The sequence below is a fragment of the Cladophialophora immunda genome, assembly GCF_000835495.1.
Source record: "Cladophialophora immunda strain CBS 83496 unplaced genomic scaffold supercont1.7, whole genome shotgun sequence".
NCBI lineage: Eukaryota > Fungi > Ascomycota > Eurotiomycetes > Chaetothyriales > Herpotrichiellaceae > Cladophialophora > Cladophialophora immunda.
In genome coordinates this window covers 1,265,826-1,288,907 of record NW_015622547.1, presented here as the reverse complement: position 1 = coordinate 1,288,907, position 23,082 = coordinate 1,265,826, and the positions used below count along the sequence as shown (strand labels likewise).

At 51.8% G+C, this 23,082-nt stretch overlaps 3 protein-coding genes across 3 annotated transcripts; 1 reads left to right on the top strand and 2 right to left on the bottom strand.

The window, feature by feature from the left end:
- Positions 1-133: 133 nt before the first annotated feature.
- PV07_11228 (uncharacterized protein) lies at positions 134-4,625 on the bottom strand (the record flags this gene model as incomplete). Its single annotated transcript, XM_016398646.1, has 2 exons — positions 134-4,398; positions 4,463-4,625. 2 exons carry the CDS (start codon positions 4,623-4,625, stop codon positions 134-136), a joined length of 4,428 nt encoding a protein of 1,475 aa, XP_016243208.1.
- Positions 4,626-5,514: 889 nt separating this feature from the next.
- On the bottom strand, positions 5,515-7,020 carry PV07_11227 (uncharacterized protein; the record flags this gene model as incomplete). Its single annotated transcript, XM_016398645.1, has 1 exon — positions 5,515-7,020. The coding sequence occupies one exon, from the start codon at positions 7,018-7,020 to the stop codon at positions 5,515-5,517; it is 1,506 nt and encodes a 501-aa protein (XP_016243207.1).
- Positions 7,021-7,639: 619 nt separating this feature from the next.
- Positions 7,640-22,972, top strand: PV07_11226 (uncharacterized protein). The gene is made up of 2 exons (XM_016398644.1): positions 7,640-22,569; positions 22,643-22,972. Exons 1-2 carry the CDS (start codon positions 8,089-8,091, stop codon positions 22,778-22,780), a joined length of 14,619 nt encoding a protein of 4,872 aa, XP_016243206.1. The 5' UTR covers positions 7,640-8,088; the 3' UTR covers positions 22,781-22,972.
- The last annotated feature ends 110 nt before the right edge of the window (positions 22,973-23,082 follow it).

Below are 23,082 nucleotides of genomic sequence, written 5' to 3'. Positions count from 1 at the left end.
ACGCTTGCCGTTCTTTTGGTGGGTATTCGGCACACTCCCTCCATGAGCTACCACCGCCACTGTCACTGCGCTTGCAGTGCAGTGTCTCAGGACAAGGGTGGATGCAGGCTCATTGCACATTTGGCATCGTGCTTCAATCGTCGTACAGACCTTCATCATCCCCCTCGACATCATCCACAAATCCATCGGCCAATGCTTCCGGAACCAACTCCCTTAGTTTCCCCTTGCCCTTGCCCTCCACGGATGTTCCTGTGCCGTTGATCGCGCTTCCGTTCATATGGTTCGATCTCATGCTGAATCCAAAGTCCGAGTTATCTGCGTCTGAAGAGTTGCCAGAGTCGGGATTGCCAATCCGTGCTACGGCTGTTTTGTTGTAGGTTGAGATATGGGTCGGAGAAGCCGAGGACAGGGTGTGATTTGAGTTCGGCGTGTTGTTTTCCTTCTGTTTACCCTTGCCTTTATCCTTAACTTGCGGCAGAGAATCTCGATTTTGGTCCTTCGCGTGCGGAAGCGATCCTGCCTGGGACGCCGGCAGTGGCGCTGGCGTGGGACGCAAAGGTAAAGTCGCAGGGGGGCGGCCGCTTTCGCCATTCGTGGAGGGCGGAACGGTGATATCTTGCTCCTCGAACAGCTTGCGAATCCTCTCAAAATGTTCCAGCTCTTTCTTGCTCACACTACCGACCAACTCGTTCTGGGCCGCCATGAAATCTTCTTCACCCACCACAACTTGCACGTCCTCCTCGGTGGCTAAATGATCGAAGAAATAACCAGTGCTGATATCCTCACCACGCACCTTGCTAATCTGTTGCACCTTCTCATCCACAGATCGCGTTTTCCGTGTGATCGCCTTGAGCATGGCGTCACTGCACAAAGCGTACAGATCGGCACCAGTGTAGGTAAAAGGGAGCCGACGTGCAACGCCCATCAAATCGACATCCGGGGCCAATGTGAAGTTTCTTGTCAACGCTTTCAGAATCGTAACTTGCTGATCGTGCGTGTCGGCGACACCTAGATAGAGCATCTTGTCGAACCGACCGGGTCGGAGAAGCGCTGGGTCGAGGAGGTCTGGTCTGTTCGTTGCACCGATAACGAAAACACCGCCGCCGTTTGACGTCGATTTGGAGTCCCCGTCATCACCCCCTCCACCTCCGCTTGACATTCCATCGAGCTCGGCGAGGAGTTGGGACACGATCCGATCCATAACACCGCCACTGTCGCCCTGGTTTCCACGTTTTGGTGCAACCGAGTCCAACTCATCGAAGAAGACAACACAAGGGCGAGCGTCTCTAGCACGTTGGAAAACCCGGCGTACATTGGCTTCAGATTCACCAATATACATATTGAGCAACTCTGGGCCTTTGACGCTGAAGAAGTTGAGACTAAACTCCGTAGCAATTGCCTTTGCCAGCAAGGTCTTTCCGGTTCCTGGAGGCCCGTAAAACAAGATGCCCGATCGCTTTCGGATGCCATTGGCGAAAAGTTCGGGATGAGTGAGGGGCAAAGAAATGGTTTCCATGATGGCGTCTTTTTGCGACGAGAGACCACCGACATCTTGCCACGTGACGGTCGGAATCTTGGGAGCACCGATGGCATCCGAGAAGCTGGATCGTGCGGCGGCGATTGCGCGAGTGAAGTCGCTAGGGAGTAGGTGCGTGGCTGTCTGGCCTCCAGAGATGAAGATATCGGAGACATTACAACTCTGAGACTCTGCAAGAGACAACAGGCGAGTTGACCGTGCAAGTGAAGCTCGATTCACCACGTCGAGAAGATCACCAGCCACCAGCGCAGCGGTCTGAAGAGCTATTGATTTCAGATTCACAGTGGTCGACAGTGGTGTCGAGATAGAAACGCATGCGTTGCGAAGGATGAGTTCTCTGGCATTTTCATCTGGCGCTGTTACCTCCAGCTCGTGAGAGAATAGGCTGCGGATCCCTGCAGGTATGTCGTCAATTTTGGAGGTTGTAGCAATCAGAACACGAGACTCGGAAATAATCTCCTGTAACACAGGCACCATTCTATCAGCAGTCAAAGCATCGATGTGCTGGATGAGCAAGGCTGTTTGTTGAGCGCCTCCCGAGAGCGCCCGTTCAGCTCTGGTGCGTAATAATGCTTCTGTCTTTGTATCACCACCTCCTGTGGTTGACGCATTCTCCGAGAGGAGATCGTGAGCAGATATGGGAAAGACGTGCACACCGATGGCTGAGCAGGCGGATCTCGCGATGTACGATTTGCCGATCTGTCGTTGAGTGGAGTATAGCAATATGACGAGGGGCGGAAGCCCTAGACTGACAGCACGGTTGCTCACCGCAGCGGAAATCAACCCCGACAGACGTCGCTCTAACGGAAGTTTGTCAAGGGGCGGTATATCTGTTGCTGTAGGGACATGATCCATCCGGTGTATGTTCTGCTGCGGAAGTTTATTGATGCCAAACCAATAACGACTCCAGGTTTCTATCGAGTGTGAGACCGACTGGATGGTTGTGCCACTTTGCGAGGCTCTAGTTTGTAGACTGTCGAGTGTCACAACGCCGCCCCAAGTGCTTTGGTCCTCCTCACTTTGATTGCCCGGCTGCTCAGTGTGAATTTGTTGCACCGAAAACCATGCAATGGCAAATCGCGAATTACCCACGGTCTCAGGCGAATTGAGTCGCTTTATGGTTTCGTCTTCACTCGGTGCTTCATCTGGGCCTCCTTGAGAGGTGAGGGCTTTTCCCAGTTCCTGGTCTACCGGCACCGCAATGAGATCACCTTTCTTCAAGATGCGCTTTTTGCTCTGAAGGTGATACTGGAGGGATGAGAATAAAGTTGGCTGGAAGGCAGGGTTGGTCGTCGTTGGATCTGCGAGCTTCGAAAGGACAACCTCCTTTGCTATTGGCGGGGACTTGAACGTACTGGACCGTGGTGGATGGTTGGATTTGAGATCATGCCGAGGAGTGGTGGGCAAAGCCCCAAGTTTGACGTATTGGGCATTTGATAGATTGGCCAAAAGGATGGGGGAGAGATAGACGACCGGTGAAAATGGTAACAGTAAGTCTCTCTGCGAGAAACTCGACCTTCGGTTACCAGTCTTGTCAACAGCGTAACGTGGCTGCAGGTTTGCCAGGCCCGAAAGGCCAAACACCTTGACCGTTCTCCAGTCAGATTCTTCTTCTGCAAATCCGCCGAGGCTTCTCAGAGCTGAATGCGGGAATCCTTGAGAGCTCACATTTCTGGCGACCTCTATTCGAACCCAGTCGCCAGAAAAACATCCAATCTTGGCAAGCGTGCTAGTGTCAATGAAGACGAATGACTCCTCATCATCCTCTAGACTGGGCTGAGGATGCATCAACTCAATTGGGACCTTGCGGAGGAGGGCTTCAGTTCTGAACACTTTCCCAGGGCGACTGCCACCCCTTGCCGTTACAGATGTGAAGCTTGAATAGAGCGAGCCCGGGGTGTGCGTTCCTGTGGCCCTTTTCCCGCCAGGCCTTGGAGTTGCCGCAGTCATGGCTGACAGCGTCCCGGCCTGCTGGGGCGGTAGCCCAGGTGCGCTGAGGGAAATCATATCATCCATGGAGTCCGAATCCTCATCACTTTCTTCATGAGGCGAATCGGTGCCTGACTCGTCCGACATGTCATCGTCATCTGAGCCAGTCTCCGTCTGCCTATCCTCGGCTGCTGAATAGAACTGGTCATTCGACGTGTCCTCTGCAGTGTCTTCGAGAGACTCTTCAATTATTGGTTGGACAGGCGCCAATTTCGAAAGGGCTTTCTCTTGTGACGATCCTGTCTGTATCAGAACAATCTTAGTCTTTGCCGAGACCTTTCCTTGCGACACTGGCTCGCACTCCACGACGATGGCAGGAGGCGGTCGAACGTGGGTGATTGGGTGTGCTGGGAGTGGTAAAGGAAAGACATCCCCTGAGTGAACCACGGGTAATTGAGAAAGCGCCTCTCGGACAAGCGAGGCCAGTCGACCGGTAATAGGAGGCACATTCTGCAATACGCCGTTGGGTGTAGAGGGTTTTCTCTCAACCTTCAAATGTCTGCCATACTGAAAGCCACCACCGAACTTGGCCTGTATATCATCGATCTTTTCAAGCATACCCTTCTCGACGGAAACATAGATGGTTTCTAGGGTCAGAGGTTTCGTGGCGATCGCCCGAATCTCGATTGACTTGGGAACATGGCCGGGATGACGATCTCGATCGATGGCCGCGTAAGTCTTGAGGATTGATTGACAAGCAGAGGAATTTGGCGAAAGCTTTATAGCATCGGACTGTGACAGGCCGTCTGCAGGAGACTGGGGCTCGTGGATTTGTACAGGGAGAATAGTCCATGTGGAATCCTGCAGCTCAGTATGGAGAGGGGACGAAGGCGTGAGGGCTATGAACAGGTTGGATGTCCGACAACGTGCATCTGCAGAACCTTGTCAGCATGTCAGGCGCATCAGACGGGTTGGACTCGAAGTGAACCGGCGTACCATTGGGGTCACCCGTCAGTTTCGACCAGAGGCCCTGAGATATCAATGCAGCATCGGTCTTGACTGTGTCGTCAAATGCCAGTCGAGCGGCGAGCGGTTTCCGTTCAATTTCACGCCGCCGACGCTTCTTTGGGTGCTCGAGTTCGTGTTCGAGGCTGTCCATGTCCACTCAGTCGACAACAGTGGGCAAATGCTTGTCCATGCGCAACAGAGGGTTTGAAGAATGGTTCGAATCCAACAAGGGTGGACGTGACAGCTGCGAAAGTTAGAAGAGTGCGAGGGTCAAATTGATTATTGCTGAGCCGTGACTGGGTCGCCGGCAATGATCATCAGCCACTGGCCACTGGATCGCATGCCGAGGTTCAAGATGAGGTTCCGAGATCAGAAAATTTAGGAGCAGTTGGTCCTCTTGCTCGTCACAGCTCATGTTCTAACTGACCCTACGGCCGTTTCTCGTCCCTCCAACAATCCCTTGTGTCAAAGGTCGCAGTTGGATTTGAGGACAAGATGCTGTCTCTAGACCGTTCCGCCACCCAGCCAGTCCCCTGCGCCCTTTCTCCGGACGGCAGTTGGCTGACTCTGGACTTGGACCAGACTGGCCAACGAGGATGGATATCCCCTCGTCTCCAAGCCGCTTACACCAGGCATCTGCGCCTCCGACCTGTAACCTCTTTGCGGAGGTGGCGCCCCTCCATCCTATGATTTTCCTGCGCTTCGACCTCCCCCAAAGTCGTCGACAGCCTCCATTGGACTCTCCACAACAGAAGACAAGGGCATCGGCTGCCCCGGGACTGCAATATGCTGAGAAGTGTCTGCCTTGAAACACCAGGAAGACCGCCAATAGGAGCCCAATTGATTTGGGGAGGTACAAGCTCGGTTCAAGGGGAGTTCGCCAGTCTACAACTAATAACAAATATCCACAGTCATGACCACCCACCATCTATGGTCAACACATCTTCAGTGCTGCCGAGATAAAATATTTCGGACGTCTCTCTTGCTCGCCATGCAAAGGGAGTTACACCGTCGTCGATCTTATCCAAACCAGTCCTTCGTCAGTGACCCTTGGGTTTCGAGCTTGTTCCGAAGATAGAATCCACCAACTCTCCGCTTCGAGTGGACAGAATGGACAGCAAGCTATCAGACAAGCCGTGAGTGGCCTCATTGCATCCCTGCAGCCAGATTCCGACGCCATCCTTCACAGACTCACGATCTAGTTTCAAACCGTAATCACGTCCAGGTTGCCAGTGGCCATCCGAAGTCGAGTTGATGCCCTGACAAGCTTTGAGCATATCGACATGCGCATCTCGCCGATAGCCGGTGGCCAACACGACTGCATCGACCGACAATCTTTCTTCGCCGTTTGTGCTCGACGGGTTTAGGTCGGTCAACGTCAAATCGACTCGTTCGTTCGGTCCATTGTCGACCACTGCAGAGATATCCCTCAGCGGCAGAATCTGATGCTGCCACAGACGCTTGTCTGGTTGCTTGATGCCTTGGATATAAAGATCGTCGTAAAGTTTCTCCAACAGTTCGAGCCGCACAACACTGTAGTTTGTGGCCTTGTTCTTTTTGACATTTTTGGCACGTATATCTTCTGGTTGGTCGAAGAAAGCATCGACTGCTTCTGGATCGAAGACTTCATTGACAAATGGCGAATCATCACTTGGCCTTAGGGCAGAGTCTCGAATGATGAGCCTGGTGCGGGCGTTGGGATAACGGTGATGGAGATCGTTGAAGACCTCGGCCGCACTTTGGCCGCCGCCCACGACAGCAATGATGTAATTTTGGTCCCTGTCTGGCAGCACGCGGCTGATTCTCGTGTTGTATTCAGAGGAGTGCAGAATACGGTCATGGTAGGTCGGAAATAGTGTCGGCCTCGCGGGTCGACCGCCTACCGCTATCACGACGTTTCGGCTCAGGAGAGTCACAGTCCTGCCGGTGGCGAGGCTTCGTGACACAACTTCAAAGCAGTCATACTTGTCCGCCCCAGCCAGTCTCCGTGGGTGTATCGAGTCAACCTCTTGGCCATACTCGACAACATGTTCAAAGTGGCGTGCTGCCCATTGCAGATAGTCGTCGAACTCCAGCCGAGACGGCAAGAAGGTGCCCAGATTCGAAAACTGCACCAGTCGCTCGTGCTCTTTCAGGTAATTTAGAAAGGTGAAATGGCTTGTGGGATCTCGGAGGGTGGCAAGATCCTTGATGAAGGAAATCTGCATCTTTGCGCCGGGCAGCAGCATCCCGGCATGCCATTTGAAGGCCTGCTGTCTTTCCAGGAAGCGTACTGTGGGAGCGGCAACTTGAGGGTTGGTTTCCCTTTGAGCGCGCAACGAGTCTTGAAGAGCCACTGCAATTGCGAGAGAGGCCGGCCCAAAGCCCACGCATACAAGGTCGTGAACCTCCCCTGGATTTGCAGAATAGAGAACAGGAGCAGCGGCGTGGGTTCGCTGACCGTTGGTTAAAGATTCAGCGGCCCAGCCATTGATGCCGTTCGCGGAGCTTGCTGAGCCTGATGGATGCTCGTGCCCATTTGTGGTAGACAAAACCCCCGGAGCCATGAGGAGAGAATCAAACAACGTGGACAGTAAGAAGGCGACCAGGTTCTGCAGCAAATTTTGTCGAGAGAGGCAGCAATCACATATGAAGCCAGGAATATATCATGTGCGGTGGACACAGTTGAGTAACGAAAGGGAGGCTTGCCCTGATGGCCACCATCGACGCGGGATCAGCCGGTAATAACTGCTCTGGTGGTGGTGCCAGCTGTGTGTCCCAGCACAAACTTTCTGTCTAGTCATGACACGGACAAGAGATTAGATGGGAAGATCTCGCGGGCACTGCAACACACATGCATCGAAGCCCTGGTGGCACCCTGGTCGATGGATACGTCACGCCATGTCTCTTCACCGCGAAGGACAGCGACTTCCCCATCCGAGCCGATTGCGGAGCGAGAATTATCTGATAATCGGGCAGATTATCTGATAATCTTTGGTCACGGCTTCATGTCGGCCATGGCAGTGGATGGTCGCAGGCTGTGGCGTGGTGGGAGGAGTCGCCGTTGTGGGCGCTGTGGACAAAATGCCCCGCTGTCCCTCTCAAAGCGACCGCGGCATCCATCAGACGAGGCTTCGAGCATGAAACTAATTTTTTTTTTCTTCCTCCTTGTGACTCCAAGCGGACCAGCCTGCCCACTGGACGGAGCATTCGACTAACGGTGATAGCCTGCAGGGGCAGCTTGGCTGGCGGTTTGTGTAGTCGGTGGTAGGATGCAAGTCAGTGGGCTAGGAGGGGCACTTGTCGACTACTGGTCACTCCTTTGTGGTCTATGCTGAGCAGTGCTACACCACAAGAGATCCATCGTCTAGAGAACAAGGAAGGACACAACGAGAATCCTAGACGCCGGAGCAGGAGTTCTGCAAACGTCGTTTCACTCCCATGACGTCGGCCGTCAAACACCAACGACGTACAACCAACACCTCGTTGGGAGGTGTCATCGGATGCTGTGACAAGTATTCCACGACGCTCCCTCGCTCCCTTTCTATTTCTCTTCTATTTTACTTTTCGATACTGGTCTCCTAGAGAGACTCTCATAATCTTAAACCTCTTCATCACCATCGGCAATCACCAACATGCCGTCGCCCGTCAATGACCACCATGGCGTCGACGTCTCCCACAATCTCTCGATCGTCAACGAGAATCGTCAAATACTGCCCGGGCCTCAATCATTGCACGAGCTAATAGCGACACCCTCCGAGAACGTCGTTCTGGATTTCCTGCTGGGGGATGGTGGACGCGTTATTCTGACATACCGCGAATTCCATCGCCTGGCGGACCTCCTGTCGCGGGACATCCAGCAGTATGTGTCGTTCAGGGAGGGTGGAAGCTGCATCATTCCCATCATCATCCCTCAGTCTCCAGAGTTTTACGTGGCATTGGTGGCGGTATTGAAGTCTGGCGCTGCCTTCTGCCCCATCAGTCAAGACGTGCCCCCAGAAAGACTGAAATTCATCCTCCAAGATACTCAGGCCACCTTTGTGCTGGCAACCACCAACACCAGGGCTGCCTTTGGGGATGCACTGTCAGACGTCCAATGCAAGACGGTATCCCTGGGAACCCTCCAAAAAAGGTCCAATTCGGCACAGCCGCATGACACCGACCACCAACACCGTCCGGGCATCCACCCCTCCAGCCCGGCGTATATCATGTACACCTCAGGTTCTACAGGACTTCCAAAGGGCGTCGTAGTATCGCACTTCTCAGTGTCACAGTCATTACTTGCGCACGACGAGCATATTCCTCGCTTCAAACGATTTTTACAATTTGCTTCACCAACATTCGATGTCTCCATATTTGAGATATTCTTTCCATTTTTCCGGGGAGCGACACTAGCTGGCTGTGACCGTGAGCAGATGCTTATTGATTTACCCGCTACTATCCGAATGCTTGACGCAGACGCTGCGGAGCTCACCCCGACGGTGGCAGGAACATTACTCAGGACGAGGAAGGCAGCCCCTTGCTTGAAGACGTTGCTGACAATTGGAGAAATGCTCACAGCTTCGGTCGTTTCCGAATTCGGAGGAAGCGCAGACCAGTCGAGCATGCTGTATGCTATGTATGGTCCCACGGAGGCGGCCATTCATTGTACTGTCGCGCCACAGCTAGCTGCAGATGCTTCTGTACGCAGCATAGGGAGGCCACTGGCAACAGTGACTGCATTTGTCCTGAAGGAACGCGAACCGCTAGAGATCGCACCAATTGGCGAGTCTGGCGAACTGGCGGTTGCGGGCCAACTTGCTGACGGCTACTTGAATCGGCCAGAACAAAATCAAGCTGCTTTCGTTGAACTTGCCGGCTATGGGCCAATCTATAAAACCGGCGATCGAGCAATTTGTCGTCCAGACGGGGAGCTAGAAATCCTGGGACGCATGACATCCGGCCAGGTCAAGCTCAGGGGCCAAAGAGTTGAACTAGGAGAAATTGAAGAAATTGCTTCGAAAACTGATGGTGTTCACCTTGCCATTGCAAGCATCATCGACGATGTTCTGGTCCTTTTCTGTGCTGCGAAACATGATGTTACGGTTCCTGACGTCTCCGCTCAGTGCAAATCATGGCTACCACCATACATGCGTCCCGGCGAGATCGTGCTCCTGTACAACGACGTACCTCGACTACCTTCAGGAAAAATTGACAGGAAAGCGCTTGAACGCAACTATCGAGAATGTCGAGTGCCAATCAACCAGGGGACCTCCTTTGCGACCCCGTTAGAGGAGGATGTAGCCCGAGTATTGAACGCTGAGCTGAGGTGCCGAGTCGACAGATTGACTTCTTTCTGGTCGCTGGGCGTCGATTCCCTCCGTGCCATTAAGATCGCGTCTCGACTGCGCCGACAGTACAGTTGTGTCAACGCCACGATGATCTCAGAAGCTGATAATGTGGCCACACTTTCAAGCCTTATTGCCAAGTCAGAAGACGCGAAAAATGGAAGAACTGAGCCAGAATATGAGACATCGGACGAATGGCAAGCGATCAGAGCAAAAATGCTGCAAGATCTCAGCGTCTCAAGCCTCAAAACGCCATACGAAAAGATCCTGCCTTGCAGTAGTATGCAGGTGGCGATGTTGATCGAAACAGCCACGAAGGCGGACCGGAATTTCAACCAAATCTGGCTCAAACTTGGACCAGATTTGACACTGAGCGACTTGCGTCGGGCATTTGAAAAGCTTTCCATGAAGAATGAGATATTGCGATCCGGTTTCATCGAGACTGGGATACAGGAGATGCCCTTCGCTCAGATTGTGTGGCGGGACCTCCCATATGATCCCGAGTTAAGTCTTCTGCATCCCCTGCAGCTGGCAAGCTCAGAAACGACTGATGAGAGAGATGTCCTGGTTTGGATCCATCACGCTTTATACGATGGATGGTCCTGGGACTTGATCCTAGACGATTTGAATGCCATCTTGTCCGAAGAGGATGCTCCTCGCAGGACACAATTCTCCGACTTTCGGTCGCACGAGCACAGTCGCTTGAGGTCGGAGAAGGTGGGAAATTTTGAATATTGGCGTACTCAACTTCAAGAGTTCAAGCCCTCTCCTTTTCCGATAATAACACCAGTCCGATCGAAGAGCCCACGCAAAACCACGACGGAGTTTCCACTTTCCACGACATATGAACAACTCTCACATTTTGCGTCTGTCTCACGCTGCAGCCGGGAGACGGTTCTGGAGGCAGCGTGGTCGCTTTTGCTCTCATCGTATCTCGACAATGCAGACGTCGCTGTTGGAGTAGTTGTGGCTGGTCGTCATTTCTCACTTGCAGGGATTGAGTCGGTCATTGGGCCTTGCCTATCATTATTCCCTCTTCGTGTCGATACCAGTGCTTTGAGAACAGTACATGATGTCCTCAACCATGTCCAGAGACAACGCACCCAGACCCTTCGACACGGGAGTATTGCCCTGCGGGACATCAACAATGCGGCAGGTCTCCGCCCTGGAGATAAGCTGTTTGATACGCTGTGCGTTTGGCAACAAGACAGTGAAGAGAATCGCAGAGATCGCACCAAAGTCGCAACGCTGAGGACGCATGATGCCTTGGAATATGCGATAGTGCTAGAATTTGAGCCCCGTCAGGGTCAAGTCCACCTCAAGTTGACTTTTGATACAGCGCTTGTTCCAGAAGACCATGCGATGCTTTTGACGCGTCAGCTTGACACTGCTGCTTCTCGAATTATGAGCAACCTTGACCTTAGTCTGAACTGCTTTTGGGAAAGTTTTGACAAGAATACTTTGTCTTTGGCCAACACCAGCTTCCAGAACTTCAGCGGAGACTTCGATCTAACAACAACCATCTCAGAACTTGCCGAATCGTGCCCAGAAAGAGCAGCCGTTGAGTTCGTGCATAGCATCAATGAGCGCACGAGCCAGGTGGAAAAGGAAACCCTCACTTATAGCGACCTTTACAAACGCGCCCGAATCGTTGGCTCTGTGTTGCGAACTGAGTACAATGTGCAGATTGACGATCTTGTCTGCATAATCGGCTCTCGATCGACCCTTCTCTACATTGGCATCCTTGGGACCATTATGGCTGGAGGCGCATACATATGTATCGACCCTCGAACGCCAGCAGCTCGAGTCCGCCAAATCTTGGCCGAAGCTCGGTGCAGGCTTACTCTTTCAACAGAGCATGTGCGGGAAACAGAGGAGACTGATGGACCAACTTCAATCTCCATAGCTAGTTTATTGGAGCATCATTCCGCGAGGAGTATCTGCAACAACCCATCACTGAAGGGTGATCAATTAGCATACGCAGTGTTCACCTCTGGCAGCACTGGAGTTCCCAAAGGCGTCCTCCTCAGCCGTCGGAACCTGCTAAGTAATCTGGAGGAGCTGTCACGTATTTACCCGTGTGACCCTGAGACAGATCGACTACTGCAAGCCTGCTCCCCAGCATTTGACGTCTCAGTCTTTGAGATCTTTTGGGCTTGGCACAAGGGGATGACTTTGTGCACAGCGTCAAATGATGTCCTGTTCAGAGACCTTGAACTCTTCATCAACCAGCTGGATATAACACATTTGAGTATGACCCCTTCGGTGGCATCGCTTGTTCGACCTGACAATATCCCGCACGTGAAAATGCTGGTTACCGCAGGAGAGCCCATGAACTCGAAAGTGTTCTCAGATTGGGCCGAACACGGACTGTACCAAGGTTACGGACCTAGTGAGACGACAAACATATGTAACGTTCGACCCCAGGTCTCAAAGTCTGACATACTAAACAATGTTGGCCCTCCGCTACCGAATACGTCCGTCTTCATTTGCCAAAGGCAAGAGTCCGTTGATCAATCTTTCTTGCAATTTCGACCACTATTAAAAGGCGGAGCAGGCGAGATATGGATTGGTGGAGAACAAGTGGGACGCGGATATCTTGACCAGGTGTTGACCTCGAAGCGCTTCTTCGATCATCCCGAATATGGTCGGCTTTACCGCTCAGGCGACATCGGAAGGCTTCTTTGTGACGACTCTTTGGTCATATTAGGCCGAGAAGACGATCAGGTCAAGATCCGGGGCCAGAGGATTGAACTAGGAGAGGTGAATTCTGCCCTGATCAAGTGTAATGAAGTTGAAGATGCGGTATCCCTGGTCATCGACAAAGGTGATGATACAAGCAGACTTGTTGCTTTTTGGACTCCGCGTCAATCCCACAGGTCAACGATCCCTGACGGAATGAACATCAGCATCTTCGAGACATTGGCAAATGGCTTGCCGGATTACATGATACCTGAGAGCCTTATCCAACTTGACAAGATACCACTGACACGCCAGGGTAAGGTCAACCGAGCCGATTTGATCAACTACTATCGCAATCTCGATGTAGAACAGCTTCAGGCCATGTCCAGAGGCAGCAAGCTGTCGGAAAGTGTTGATCGCCTTTCCGATTCCGAATGCATTATTGCTCGTGTCGTTGCTGATGCACTAGGCGTCAGTCCTGCGAAGATCAACCGTTCCACCTCATTCTATTCCCTTGGTTTAGATTCCATCAGCGCGATACGCGTCTCTCGAGCCCTCAGAGACCATTATCCCGTCGTGGAGATATCCTCATTGATGAAAAATCCATCCGTCGGACAACTAATGAGGCACATTGAGAGACACGTTTCAGAGCAAAAGACGTTCTACGATAAGGACGATCTGGGTCGCCTCTTCAAAAAGTGGGAAGGCCAAGTCCGCGGCCTTTATTCTCGGGCGGGCCTGGAAGTAGACAGGATCCTTCCATGTACGCCTTTACAAGAATCTATGGTGACCAGCTCGATGGATGCTTCTTCTCGAGTTTATCGAAACACTTTACGGTTCAAAGTCTGCGGCAATATGTCGACGCTACGGCAAGCATGGGAACTCGCAGTGGCAAGACATCAGATTCTTCGCACAGGCTTTGCCGTGACTGACTCCTCTGACTCTCCCTTCGTGCAGGTGGTATTGAAGAACTTCCAACTTCCCTGGCTGGAAGAAGGCACGAAACACCTGAGTTATGCTTTGGATGGTCTCATGATCCCACCGTGGAGCCTTGAAGTCAGAGAGAGTACAGAGCTGATTCTGAAAATGCATCACGGTCTTTATGATGCAGAGGCAATGGCCGTGCTGTTAAGCGAGATTCAATCCCTTTATCACGGTCGCCAACTACCTCCTACAACGCCCTTCGATAGCTATCTGTCATTCATGGAAGCCTCGAATACTGGTGGCACATATAATTTCTGGCGCACAAAGCTACAGGGTGCTTCTTTATACAAGCTAAGTGAAGCCATATTGCCGGAGGATAAGGCTGCCCCTGACACTCATTTGTTGGTCGAACGGAGGGCAACAATCGGTGTCTCAGAACTTCAACGACGTGCGCGAAAGATACTTTCGACCCCCTTGGCCCTGTTTCAAGCTCCGTGGTGTCGGCTTCTCTCTTGTGTCTTCGAAAGTCAGGATATCTGCTTTGGCAACGTCCTTAGCGGTCGCAACCTTCCTATCGATGGCGTGGAGAGCATGGTCGCTCCATGCTTCAATACAATTCCAGCGAGGATACAGTTGCAGCCAGATGAATCGAACCAGGAGTTGTGTCACTGCATTCAACAGATGAATGTCGAGACTCTACCATATCAATCGAGCTCACTTCGTCAAATCCAGCGAGCAGTTGACACCCAAGGTAGAGCATTATTTGATACATTGATTTTGCTCCAACAAGACGAACTGCGGCTCGATAATCAGGTCTGGACTCTGGTTGAAGACTCAGGGGATATGTCTTTCCCCTTCATACTTGAGATTACGATGAATTCGAATGCCGACACATTCACCCTCAAGCTGCACTCTGAGGTTGCTGAACGGAAGACACTGGGTAAGTTTCTGGATGTCTACGACGCCCTTCTCTCGCACACCGCCAAATATCCGCAAGCAAGAGCTTTGGACTATTCCTTCATCGCCAGGATGCTGCCAAGGGTGCAACCTTCCAAACCATTGATTGTTCTTGCAAGCTCAGCTGCTGCGACCCCAATCGACGGGCAGGTTTCCGTCGATGAAGATTTGTCTCGCACGGAGACATTAGTTAAGGATATACTTGTGAAATTGCAACCCGATGCTCTTCCAAAGATCTTCAGGGACACGACAGTCTTTAGTCTGGGGTTCGACAGCATCAATGCCGTGCAAATTGCGGCAAAGCTGCGAAAAAGAGGGTTCGATATATCGACTGGGGCCATTTTGGAAGCTGCAAGTGTCAGAAATATCGCCAGTATCTGCGACTCTGGGGTTGGAAAAGGCCAAATACATCGGCTCTTCGATCTTGGTTCCTATGAAGAGAGTTGTCGGCGATCGATTTGTCAAAATAATAGCCTTGACGAATCCAGAGTCCAATCTGTATGGCCCTGCACACCTATACAATCAGGAATTCTCTCGCAGTTCCTTCGATCGAACTACAGGCTCTATTTCAATCATATGCACTTCAAGCTGGACAACGATGTGGATTTATCAAGGTTACGACGTGCTTGGTCTCTTGCTTTGCAATCGCACGCAATGCTAAGGACTGGCTTCGCTGAGACAGACGACCCCAAAACTCCATTCGTCATGATTATATATCGTCCAGATGCAGTACAGCTGCCGTGGGCTGACGATTCAACGCAAATACGACAAGGGAAAGGCGAAGAGAGCTCTACAAACATGCGGAGTCTCACTCAACCACCATGGCATATTCGGGTGTCCAAAACAGGCTCCTCTTCAACCCTTGAACTCTCCATGGTGCATGCTCTTTATGATGCACAATCTCTAGACATCATATTGGGCGATGTTGCTCGTTCGTATGCAGGCTTGCAGCTGCCATCGATTGTCCCTCTTGCTCCGGTCGTTTCAAAAATCTTGGGCTTGAGCAGAGACGAAAGTTCGAGGGCATTCTGGGAGAAGGTATCTGCTGATATGTGCTTAACTCGCTTTCCGGACTTGAAAGTCTACAATCAAGAGACTGACAACTATCGTGTCGCGACTCGGCAGTGCAGCATGTCTCTGAAATCACTCGAGAATGCATGCGCAACTAGAGGAGCAACAATGCAAGCCCTGGCCGCTGCAGCTTGGGCTGTTTTACTTGCAGCGTATACTGCCCAGGACCATATCACATTCGGGGTCATACTTTCTGGACGGGATTTTGACGAAGAAGAAAACAGGGTTGCATTTCCTTGCATCAACACTGTGCCGTTTGCGATGAGACTTTCTCATGACAGGACCGACCTTTTACAATCAGCTGTTAGACGATGCGCGGGGGTATTGAAACATCAGCATAGTCCACTAAGCTCGATCAAACGATGGGTGCAGGCTGAAAGTGATCTGTTCGACACCGTGATCGTTCTGCAAAAATACGAAGCCGAAAAGGGCCCAGACAGACCGTGGGCGCTCATCAAAGATAATGCCAATGCAGAGTACACAATATCCTTGGAGCTCATTCCTCGAGAGAACGATGCGCTGGATCTTCAGGTAACCTTCCGCGAAGCGGTTATACCACCAGATCAAGCTGTGTATGTACTTCAAGAGTTTGAAGAACTGATGAAGAGCCTGCTCACACAAGCAACATATGCTTCGAGGCTTCCACAGCCTGTTGTGTCGGTTGTGCCTGCGAAAGAAGAACGGATCCCATCTACCGTCCGCTACCTGCATGAATTTGTGGAGCTGACAGCGAAGGAGAAACCAGAAAACACTGCTCTCGAGTTTGTCCAAGGCTTGCAGGGAATGACTCCAATAAAGCAAGTTTGGAGTTACGCCCAGTTGGATTCAAATGGAAACAAAATCGCTCGACTGATCCAGAGCAAAGGGTTGCAAGTTGGGGATCTCGTCGCTGTTTGCTTCGATAAATGCCCCGAAGCTTCTTTTGCAATATTGGGAGTACTCAAATCAGGATGCGGTTACATTGCCATTGATCCGGGTGCACCAACTTCGAGGAAGGAATTTATCCTTCGCGATTCTGGCTGTGAGATTGTGCTGACGACCGACGACAAGACGTCCGAGTTCAACACTATTCCAGGTGTGTCTGCTTTGGCCATTGACAATGATAGCTGGCAGGAGTTGTCTGGCGAAAAACCTCTCCTCTCGAAAGAGCTGCATACCCAAGCCGTCTGCTACTGTCTGTACACCTCAGGAACTACAGGAACCCCGAAAGGCTGCTTGATCAGCCATGACAGCGCAGTCCAAGCAATGTTGTCGTTCCAGCGGATTTTCTGTGGTAGATGGAAGGAATCATCTCGGTGGTTGCAGTTCGCATCCTTCCACTTCGATGTCAGTGTGCTGGAACAATACTGGAGTTGGAGTGTCGGCATCATCGTGACCTCTGCCACCCGAGATCTTTTGTTCGAGGATCTTCCGGGAACTATCAACGCTCTCGAGATAACGCACCTCGACCTCACCCCCAGTTTGGCAAGGTTGCTCACACCCGAAGATGTACCAAGTCTATGCGGAGGAGTCTTTATCGTCGGCGGCGAGCAAGTCAGCCAGGATATCTTGGAAACTTGGGGCGATGCAGGTTGTCTCTACAATTTCTATGGGCCGAGTGAAGTGACGATCGGCTGCACAGTGCATCGGCAAGTCCCCAAGCATGCGAAACCCACCAATATTGGTCAACAATGGGACAATGTGGGCTCTTTTGTTTTGGAGCCTTCGTCACAAACTCCTGTTCTTCGGGGCGCCGTCGGCGAGCTTTGTTTGTCTGGACCTCTAGTAGGAAAGGGGTATCTCAACCGGCCCGACCTTACAAAAGAGAAATTCGTGGTGTTGACGGAATATGGTACGAGGGTCTACCGCACCGGTGATCTTGTCCGCCTCCTGCATGACGACAGCTTCGAATTTCTGGGCAGAATCGATGACCAGGTCAAGTTACGTGGGCAGCGCCTGGAGATTGGCGAGATCAATCATATTGCTATGAGTGCGGACAGCAAAATCAGGGATGTTGCTACCATGGTCTTGAAGCACCCGACACAACAGAAAGACCAGCTAGTAACTTTCTTCTCGACAGCCCACAGACGGGCGAAGAACGAGAAACCTTCGCTCGTAGCGACCGGGGAGTCGCAGGACCTTGCTACCAAGATTCGGATGGGCTGCTCTGACAAATTGCCAGCGTACATGGTGCCCTCATACATCCTTGCAGTCTCTTCTCTGCCCTTGTCAGTCAACAACAAGGTTGATCATAAATCGCTGAAAGCCATGTACGAGGAAAATCTGCCAGGGGCAGCGCAAGACGAACCCAGCGGAAGTTATGCATCATCCCCGGAAGCCCTTCAGTATTACGATCAGGTTGCTAGTGTGCTGGCATCTTTCTTGCGAATCCAGATATCGGACATCAAGCCAACCTCGAGATTGTTTGAACTCGGGCTGGATTCCATCTCAGCCATTGGGCTTGCAAGGGCTCTCAAGCGGAAAGGATTTCAGAACGCCGAAGTTGGAATGATCCTCAAGCACTCTGTCGTCCAAGATCTAGCTCGAGCGATCATTCGGGAGGCCGACTCACACCAGATCCAAGCCGTGGAAATCGCTCGCAAGAGAATGCAATCATTCCATGACGCCCACTATGGAGAAATCGCGCGAAGTATGGGTGTTTCACCTGAAAACATTGAGTCCATCGCACCTTGCACGCCATTACAAGAAGGCATGATTTCCAGGGTCATGCAGAGTGGACTCGATGACACGGTTTATTTCTCCTGTTTCCTCTTTAAACTCAATCCGAATACCGATATTCAGCGACTGAAAAGTGCCTGGGGTGCCGTCCAGCGCTCAATTTCTATCCTGAGGACATACTTCGTACCAACAGCTGATGGTTTTGCTCAAGTTGTGCTGCGTAAGTACGACAGCGCAGTTAATTTGATCAGGTACGAGGTGAGAAACGGCGGCATCCGCAAGTTGCAGGACTCCTCCTTCAAGGATTGGGTCGGAACTGTCAGATCTCTGTCTACATCATTGCCTTGGAAGGTCGAGTTGGGAAAGTCTGGAAACGGTGGTTTCATGATTCTCCGAATCTTTCACGGGCTCTATGATGGAAACAGTCTTCCGATACTGTTGAAGCAAGTCAAGCAACAATATGAGCACCCTGAGGAGGTCCACAACCCCAAAATGCAATTCTACGAGGCCTTGCCCTGCGGTCCGTTATGTCAGCTGCCGGATGAGAGGGAATTCTGGCTGTCGCACCTGGCTCGCATCCGGCCACAGAAACTACCGATAACCTATGCAGAGCACGAGACAGATACTCATTGTGTCGTCTTGAGGGACCATCTAAGCATCGACCATCTGCAAACCTTGTGCAATGAACTGAACGTCACAGTCTCAGCTTATTTCCAGGCCACGCTACTCTATGTGATGGCAAAGGAATTCAACTTCAGTCCCACAATAGGTGTGGTGGTGTCAGGCAGAGCCACCGCCAGAGAAGAAATAGAGGATGTCATCGGCCCGATGTTCAACACCATTCCATGTGCCATCAATTCCCTCAAAGACGGAGCGGCGGTCTCCGATCTCGTCCAAGCATGTCACCAATTCAATGTTGATATCATCCCTTATCAACACACGCCTCTGAGGAAGATCGTTCAATACCTGGGACTGAATGCAAGCCAGGCTCTGTTTGACACGTTGTTTGTTTTCCAGAAGGCATCATTGGATCTTGATGCCAGCACACTCTGGCGAGAAGTTCCGACAGACAGCTCGCCCGATTATCCTCTGAACATTGAGGTAGAGCAGAAAGGCACTGAATTCCACGTCACGCTGATCGCAAAGTCACAATATCTGAGCACAGAAAGGGCGAGCCACTTGCTGAACATGTACATTGATGTGGTTCGCAGACCAGAAAAGATGGGTGTAATCCTGCCCACCGATTTTTGCCTGCTACGAGACCCCGGAACTCTGAATGGAGAGCCCAAAACGGACCTCTCAGCCTCTGACGGTGTCTGTGAAGAGGACCATGACATCGCTTTGAGCCCTACAGAGACAATCATTCGATCTGAAATTGCCAAGCTCGCGTCCGTGGAAGAAAACAGGATACATCGGCACAGGCCCACGATCTTCGAATTAGGTTTGGACAGCATAGAAGCAATGAAGCTCGCAGCTCGGGTTAAGAACAGTGGCTTGAGAGTCACCGTGAGCGCAATCATGAGATCGCCCACCGTTGCGGGGATTGCTGTGGCAGCCACTTCAAGCACAGAGACCCGAGCAAGAACCACAAATGGGGAGCGGGTGCCTTCCATTGGGGAGCGGCAGATAAGCTATCGACATATGCTGCAAGGCCATGGGATCAACCTGGAAAGCGTGGAGGCAATCTTCCCAGTCACACCGATGCAGGAAGGTCTGCTCCTGGAATCGGACAAGTATCTGAACGTCATGACTTTCAAATTAAACGCCAACATTGATATAAAGAGGCTCGTCGGAGCGTGGGAAAAGGTCTCCCAGACAGAGCCAATCTTGAGGACTCACTTCGCGGTTATCGACTCCTCAGACGTGAACACGGCTTTTGTGCAATATGTGGTGAAAGAAGGAGTTGAGGTGACGATCTTCGACGACAAGAAATTGAATGAAGTTATCAGAAGTCTCAAGAATGTCCCCAGCGAGCCAACTTTGGCAGACCAACAGACCAGCATTGCCCTCGTGCGCGAGAAAACCGCGTCTTTCCTTGTGCTCGCCATGCCACATGCATTGTACGACGCCTGGTCATTGCACCTGCTGCGCCAGGAAGTCACTATGGCCTACCAGTTTCCGAACAGCAAAATCCAAGGGGCGGTGCTCCGTCAGTATCAAGAACACCTCGAGGAGATAATCAGTGAAGCAGAGAGCGCAGAGGCTCGTAAGTTCTGGGAGTCTCGATTGCTGCATATGCAACCCACCATTTTCCAAGCGCCCATCGATGATCACAGGTACTCCGGCTCCTCGGTCTTGCTTCACAACCAGTCGAAAACCAGCCTAACCAGTGCCCTCAAGTTCTGTAGACAGCAAGGAGTGACGCTTCAGACGGTCGGGCTAACATGCTGGACAATTGCACTTATTCACTACACCTGTCAGTTAGATGTATGCTTCGGGCTTGTTCTTTCCGGTCGCACCACCGAAGGCTCGGATCGACTGATCTTCCCAACTTTCAACACCGTCGCCTTCAGACCTCTAATTGAAGCCAACATGACAAAATCGCAAGCCCTGCAGAGAGTGCACGATACAGTTGTACGAGTCTCGGAATATCAGCACTTCCCATTGAGTGAGGCTCTTCGTATCGCACGAAAACAGGGGGCGAATGACGAACTGTTCAACACGTTGTTCACATTCCAAAAGCTCCCAACCGCTGAAGGTGATCTCCCAGCGTTGTGGGAGGAAATGCCGTCAGACGGAACATCCATCACGCCGCCATATCCTGTCAATGTGGAATTGGAAGGCGATGCAAGTGGTCTGATCTGGACTATTGCATTTCAACAAGGAGTGGCCGACGAAGCATTTGGACAGACACTCCTGAGCAATCTGGATACCATTCTGGCAGCTCTGATGAACAATCCTGACCAGATTCTTTTGCGGGAAGAAGGCGGAAAGACGTCGATTTGCAGTCTGCCAGCCGTGGACTTACTCAGTAGCAGGCGCGACAGGCTAAAGACGGACTCTCAGCCTGACGACGATCTACTGCAATCCCAAGGCCAAGAAAATTGGACTCCTACCGAGACTATCATCAGGGACGTCCTTGCGAAAGTCTCCAACTTGGAAAAAGAGCAAGTCAAAAAGAATATCGGTCTGTTCCACCTTGGGCTGGATAGCGTCAGCGCTATCAAAGTGGCTAGTCTGCTGAGAAAAGAGGGCGTGCAGCTTCCAGTAAGCCAGATCATCAGAGCACAGACGGTTGTGAAGATGGCAGTAGCCGCTGAACAGCTCAAAGCTACCATGAAGGAGGATTCCCGTGTGCTAAATGGGCCGACAGCCGACCTGTCGATTCCTGAAGCCGTGAAGAAGAGCATCAGGATACCAGAGGGCGACCTCGAAATGATCTTACCATGTACCGCTGGTCAGACGTACATGCTTGATATGTGGAGTGCAAGCAATGGCCACTTGTTCTTTCCCCTTTTCTGGCTCAAAGTATCCGGCGTCTCGTTGGAGTGTTTAAAGCGGGCATTGAAGAAGCTTGTCCAAGAAATCCCATTGCTGAGGACCTTCTTCATTCATAACAGTGACGGCGCGATGCCAGAAACATTTCAGGTTGTGGTCCAAAATGAGGCAGCGGACAAGTACGACTTCCCCTGGGCGATGCGCTTTGACACCACGGGAAATGAATTGCTCGTCGCCCTCCGCATTCACCACGCGCTTTATGATGCAGTGGGTTTCCAGCTGTTCATAACACGGCTCGAGAGATTATGTGCCGGTACCAGCTCCCAGACCCAGCTCCACACAGATATGAGCACTCTTATCTCCAGCAATCGAGCAGCTCGTCCAGCAGCTGAAGAATTCTGGTCACATTATCTTGGTCAAGATCAAGGTGCATTGCGACTTTTGAGTCGAGGCTCATTCGCAGCACGACGGGTGGAGAAATTCCTTCCGAAGCTTTTGCCAGTTGACCGGCTGAGCAACCGGCTGAAGTATCATGGACTTAGCATTCAAGCGCTCTTCTTCGCCGCATATGCCAGAATTTACCGGGCTATCCGTCGTGAGCTAGGTGAAGGGCAACAAGAGACCAACCCTGGACGGGAGGATGTTGTGATTGGGATCTATCTCGCCAACCGATCACTTGATATCGACGGGATTATGGAACTGATGGCTCCGACGTTCAGCATTGTTCCGCTCAGAGTTCGCTCTGGTCAGGAGAGCCTTCTTCAGTCAGCTCTGCAAATCCAGTATGATCTGGGTGAAGTCACCAAGCCAGAGAACTGTGGAGTCAGTATGAGGGACATTTATGCCTGGAGCGGCGTCAAAGTCGACACCTTTGTCAATTTCTTGTCTCTCCCAGACAACGCGGAGGAGGCACTGCCATCGGGAGATCCATCCAGCGAAATACGAGTCACTCATGCAGAAATGACGCCTGAGCAGAAGGATAGGGCCCAGGGGCTTGATGCGCCGTCGCCTTTCATCAACAGCATGGAAGTCGACGCAGATACCACGAGGTGGTGCATGGTCAGTTTATCCCATATCACGACTTCGTGCCCCCTTTTCCATTCCCCTCGACTGACATTTGTCCCCGTTGCAGCCTGCCATTGACATCGAAGCCAAAGTCGAAGACGGCTACCTAGACATGGGCGTCTTCGCCCCAGAGGACATGCTTTCGGAGGACGAGGTCACTGGGATGATGGACGGCATGAGAAACTTGATGCTGGATTTCTCGTAGCCGCTGTCGTTTGCGAGTGGATGGAGGGACACTCTGGCTTGGCCCAAGGCTTGGATTGTCGCAGTATTATCTAGAGAAGTGTTTTCTTTTGGTCTTACTATCTCCACTTCCAGGATCTGCCCTGATATGTCCAAAAGATATCAGAGGACGTGAGTGAAGATAGCATTAATAGCATAAGTGCCCACCACCCACCCCCTCCCTCCCCTGGCATCCGGCCCCCAAAGCGAAACCCATCGCAAATCTTACCACCCACGGTGGAAGTGGACAATTCCCTATTCGTCGGCCGGGTCAGGATTTCCGGG